This window comes from Sceloporus occidentalis, unplaced genomic scaffold, assembly GCF_023333645.1.
Source record: "Sceloporus occidentalis isolate IW3139 unplaced genomic scaffold, rSceOcc1.0.p SCAF_1, whole genome shotgun sequence".
Classification (NCBI taxonomy): domain Eukaryota; kingdom Metazoa; phylum Chordata; class Lepidosauria; order Squamata; family Phrynosomatidae; genus Sceloporus; species Sceloporus occidentalis.
This window is the reverse complement of record NW_028316981.1, coordinates 154236054-154240866: the sequence shown is the minus strand read 5'-3', so window position 1 is coordinate 154240866 and position 4813 is coordinate 154236054. Positions and strand designations below refer to the sequence as shown.

Below are 4813 nucleotides of genomic sequence, written 5' to 3'. Positions count from 1 at the left end.
CCGTCTGCCTGGCTCCTCTTCCCTCTCGGGGCCGGGGGGGGGGGCCGGGGGGGTCTGCCGCGTGCCTGGGTCCGTGCGCTGGAGGCGCCCAGAGCCATAAATGCCGGCGCGGCCAGGTAGCCCGGCGGGAGAGGGGAGAAGAACAGCCCCAGGAGCAAGGCGGGAGCGGGGGGCGGAGGAAAGAGGCGGAGAAAAGAGAAGGAGGAGCAGGCGGAGGAGGGCGCGCACATGGAGGCAGGCGAGGCTCTGCTGCTGCTGCTGCTGCTGCTACTGCCAGGTTGCCAGGAGCCGAGGCTGCCTTGAGACGACGGGCTCTTCTCCTCCTCCTCCTCCTCCTCCTCGTCTTCCTCGCCGGGGAGCCTGCCGCCTGCCTTGCCTTGGCCCGGAGCGGAGCCCTGCCTGAGCCGCCGTCCAGCAGCAGCAGCAGCAGCAGCAGCCTCGGCAGCATCTCCAGGTCCCCTGCTGCTGGGATGGCTGGGAGCTGAGCCTCGGCCGTCCCGGGACATTGCCTCCTTCCCCTCGGGGCGCCTTTCCTTCGACGGAGAGGAGAGGAGCGGAGCCTGGGCAGAAAAAGGAAGGAGAGACAAGAAGGAGGAGAGAGCCAGGGCTTCCCCTCGCGAATGGAGCCGAAAGCGGAGGCGCTTTGAAGCCGCTCTGCAGGCGGGAGGGGGCTCCAGAGGGGGCTTCCCGGCAGAAGGAGAAGCAGCCAAAGGGAAGAGGAGCCTCCCGCCGAGGGTCGAATCCCGCTCAGGGCCGCGGCGCAAAGGAGCCTTGACAAGGGAGGAAGGAAGGAAGGAAGGAAGGAAGGAAGGAAGGGGCGTCTTGGCCGCCGTCGGAGCTCGGTGCCTTTTCCCGGAGGGCCTTCCCGATGCCTGGGGGCCGGCGTTGGGGCCGGGGCCGGCGGTGAGGGCCTGGCCATGGGGTCTCCGTCGGCGCTGCTGGTGCTGGTGCTGCTGGGCCTGGAGGGCTCCCGCGGGCAGCACTACCTGCACATCCGCCCGGCGCCCAGCGACCACCTGCCGCTGGTGGAGCTGATCGAGCACCCGGACCCGCTCTTCGACCCCAAGGAGAAGGACCTGAACGAGACGCTGCTGCGGGCCCTGCTGGGCGCCCACTTCGACCCGGCCTTCATGGCGGTGGCGCTGCCCCCCGACGAGCGCGGCCCCTCCGCCGCCGCCGCTGGCGCCGCCGCCGGGGAGGACCTGGCCGAGGCGGAGCTGCTCCTGCGCCAGCGGCCCTCGGGGGCCATGCCCTCCGACATCCGCAGCCTGGAGTTCTCCGAGGGAGGGGGCGGGGGCGCCTCCCCGGCGAAGAAGCCCCGGCTGAGCAAGAAGCTCCGTCGGAAGCTGCAGCTGTGGCTCTGGTCGCAGACCTTCTGCCCGGTGCTCTACTCCTGGAGCGACCTGGGCAGCCGCTTCTGGCCCCGCTTCGTCAAGGTGGGCTCCTGCTTCAGCAAGCGCTCCTGCTCCGTCCCCGAAGGCATGCTCTGCAAGCCGGCCAAGTCCCTCCACCTCACCCTCCTCCGCTGGAGGTGCCAGCGCCGGGGCCTCGGGGCGGCAGGCGGAGGAGGAGGCGGCGGCCTGCAGCGCTGCAACTGGATCCCCATCCAGTACCCGGTCATCGCCGAGTGCAAGTGCTCCTGCTAGGAGCCGGGGACCAGGACGCCCTCCTCCGGACACGGCCCTGATCTCCGGGACTCCCCCCCCCCCCAAAGACCCCAGGGAGACCGGACTCCCACGGGGCTCCCCGCCGTGACACGTGTCGGGAATGGGACTCTTGGGCATCGCCAGCCGTGGCCAGACTTTGGGCGCCGGGCTTTGGGGTGAGGGTTTGGTTGGTTGTTTGGACTTCAACTCCCAGAACTCCCCGGTCAGGGTCCAAAATATTTGGAGGAGCCACGTTTTAGGGACCACTGGACTTAGAACCAGCGATTCCCACACTTCAGTTTCCAGGGTTTGTTGTTTGGACTTCAACTCCCAGAAGTCCCCAGTCAGAGGTTCTGGGTGCTGAGATCCAAAACATCTGGAGGACCCACATTTTGGGGAGCACTGGACTAGAACCAGCAATTCCCTCCCCTTGGTTTCCAGTTATTGTTGTTTTTCTTTTTGGACTTCCATTCCCAGAAGGCCCCCAGCAAAGCTTGGTCACCAATCAGGGATTCTGGGAGATGAAGTCCAAAACATCTAGAAGAGCCAAGTTTTGGGGAAACACTGGCCTTCCAGATGTGCTGGACTTCACCTCCCAGAATCCTGGCCAAGATGGCTGAGTCTTTTGGGGGCTGGGGTCCAAAAGAGCTGAGTGTCCCCATTGAAAGCCCCTCTTGGAAAGGTTAGTGTTACAACAAGAACTCGTGTCTACTGTATTTTTGGAGAGACATCGCCTCCAGGCCGTCCCTTTTGTGTTCCTCCCCATCCCCTTTAATTTATATTTCAGGAAAGAGAGAAAGGAAAAAGGAAAAAAGAAAGTATTGTGGGGGAATTTTGAAGGAAACAGAAAAGCCCCCGCAAAACTTCGCTTTCTTTGCGAGGTCTTTTTTTTTCCCCTTTTTTTTTAAGGAAACGTGAGCTTTTGGTAAGAAAAGAAAACCTTTTATAAATATATAAATATAAAGAGATTTTCCATTCTTCGGAAAATGTATGCCTGAGTTGCGTGTGGGATTTTTTTTTATGGACTACCAAGATATTATAGTAATTATTATTGTTATTATTATTGTTATTATGATAATAAAAAAATTAGGACACAGTGTTATTGTATATAGAGAACTGCTTTTTGTTTGGTTTTTGTTTTGGGATGCCTTGGAATCCACTGTAAATGGAAGAGCGTCTGCTTATTTATTCTTTATATAGTCATTCCCCTGTAGTGGAAAAGTTGAGCTTCAGAATTAAAACCAGCCACTAAAAAGGAAAAAAAGCAACAACCTGAGCACCCTGGTGACATTTTGTTTGGTGTGGGCCTAAGAGATGTCAAATTTGGTGGCTGCCGGGGTCAAAGGGGATCCCTTTAACTTTTTGGTATTGAGATGGATGATGGTTCATGCCTCCTTTCTCTCTTATCCAGCCAGCCAAGGACCAGTGTGTGTCTCTGAAGGAAGCCCTCCACTCCTTGCCAGTCTGCGATGTGCCCAGCTAGAGCAAAAGGCTCCTTGACAGCGGGAAGAGCGGGTGAGGAGTCAGTCCACACTGGAGAAACAATCCAGCTCGACACCACTTTCAATTGTTATGGCTCAAGGCTGTGGAATTCTGGCAATGGTGGTTGCTTGTGGTACCAGAGGTGGTGTCAAACTGAACTGTTTCTCCAGTGTGGCTGCAGCAACTAGAGGTTTTGCAAAGGTTTGGTGGATGGAAGGAAGGAAGGGGGCACTGGCTTGGCATGGATCTTTCCTCACCCTGGCTGAGATCTGCCTGTCACCCATCCTGGGAGGTGGGCCAGACGCCTTGGGATAGGCAGATGGGGGGGAGCGGTGCAGCCCGCCGCCACTGCTTTGACATCTCATTTCCAAGGAGCCACGTGTCTCTGACACCTTCCCTTGTGGTCCAGCAGCCTGAAACCTGAGCCTTGGTGGCTGGGCGCTTGCGGGAGACCGGCGCCGCCTTTCTCGGGCAGCACCCCTTGCCCGCCCCCTTGATCCAGGCTTAACCCCTGGGCTCCCGGGAAAGGCTGGCTGGCTGGCATCTCCCACCTCCTTTGGGCCTTCCAAGGGATGGATGCTCCTTTCCTTCCTCCCAAACCTTGCAGGAGGGTGAATCCTAAAAGGTGATAAGCACAACAGCTTGACCAAATGCAGGGCTCGGGTCTGCCAACTTCCTTCTTTCAGTTAGTCTGAAAGGTGCTGCAAGATCCCTTGCATGCAGGTTTGTCAGACTCACACAGCTATGTCTTTAACTAACTGGAGCTCATGCTACCAACTACTTTCTTTCAGTTAGTCTCAAAGGTACTCCAAGTTCCCTTTGCAGATCGATTTTCCAGACTAACACTGCTAGGTCTTTAACTACCTTTCATTCAGTTTCAAAGGTGCTCTAAAATCTCTTTGCAGACTGATTTTCCAGGCTAATGTGGCTAATTCGAGTCTGTGAAAGCTCAGGCTACCATTTTCTTTCTTTGAGTGAGTCTCAAAGATGCTGCAAGATCCTTTTGTGTGCTGATTTTCCAGACTAAGACAAACAGATCTTCAAATTCTATGACTAACATTCTCATATATAATTTTTTTTTTGTTGTTTTCCCCCCTGTATGATTTTTAACATCTTTGCTTGATCAAGAAGTCTATGGAGCTTCAAAAGCTTGCTGCATGTATATTGTGCATTTGGGTTGACCCAGTAAAAGTATCCCTGTTTTGTGGGGTTTGGGTGCTACTGTACCCCAAAAGGTTAGGGACACTTCACCCCTTCCCATCCCACTTGCCATCTTGAGAACAGTTGTGGTTGCAGCAAGGTGTGATCCATGTCTCACAGTGGCTGTCTGGTTTTATTTATTTATTTATTCATTCATACATACCTGCCAAAGAGGCTGGTGGCTCCATGTCTGTGGAGGTTTATCCACTCCAGATTTTAATCCAAATTTTTAAAAAGTTACCCAAGGAGTTGAACTGAAGTACACCCAGGTTCAGTGCCTTATGTCTTATGCCTATGGTGCCTATGGAGAATTGATCACCTGGTTTTCTGAGGCTGAGAGTGTGTGACTCGCCTGAGGTCACCCAGTGGGTTTTCATGGTCAAGCAGGGAATCAAGCCCTGATCCTCCAGCACTGTAGTCCAACACTCAAACCACTGCATCACCCTGTCTCCTATCAGCAACTTAGTTTATTTAAAGTTTGGACT

The 4813-nt window shown here is 55.6% G+C and overlaps 1 protein-coding gene across 1 annotated transcript; it reads left to right on the top strand.

Annotated features, from left to right (window-relative positions):
- Window positions 1–592: 592 nt before the first annotated feature.
- NOG (noggin) lies at window positions 593–2296 on the top strand. Its single transcript, XM_089508219.1, has one exon. It carries the CDS (start codon window positions 918–920, stop codon window positions 1644–1646), a length of 729 nt encoding a protein of 242 aa, XP_089364345.1. The 5' UTR covers window positions 593–917; the 3' UTR covers window positions 1647–2296.
- The last annotated feature ends 2517 nt before the right edge of the window (window positions 2297–4813 follow it).

Excerpts from the sequence above, each read along its gene's own strand:
- NOG (XM_089508219.1), top strand. The coding sequence starts at position 918 with ATGGGGTCTCCGTCGGCGCTGCTGGTGCTGGTGCTGCTGGGCCTGGAG.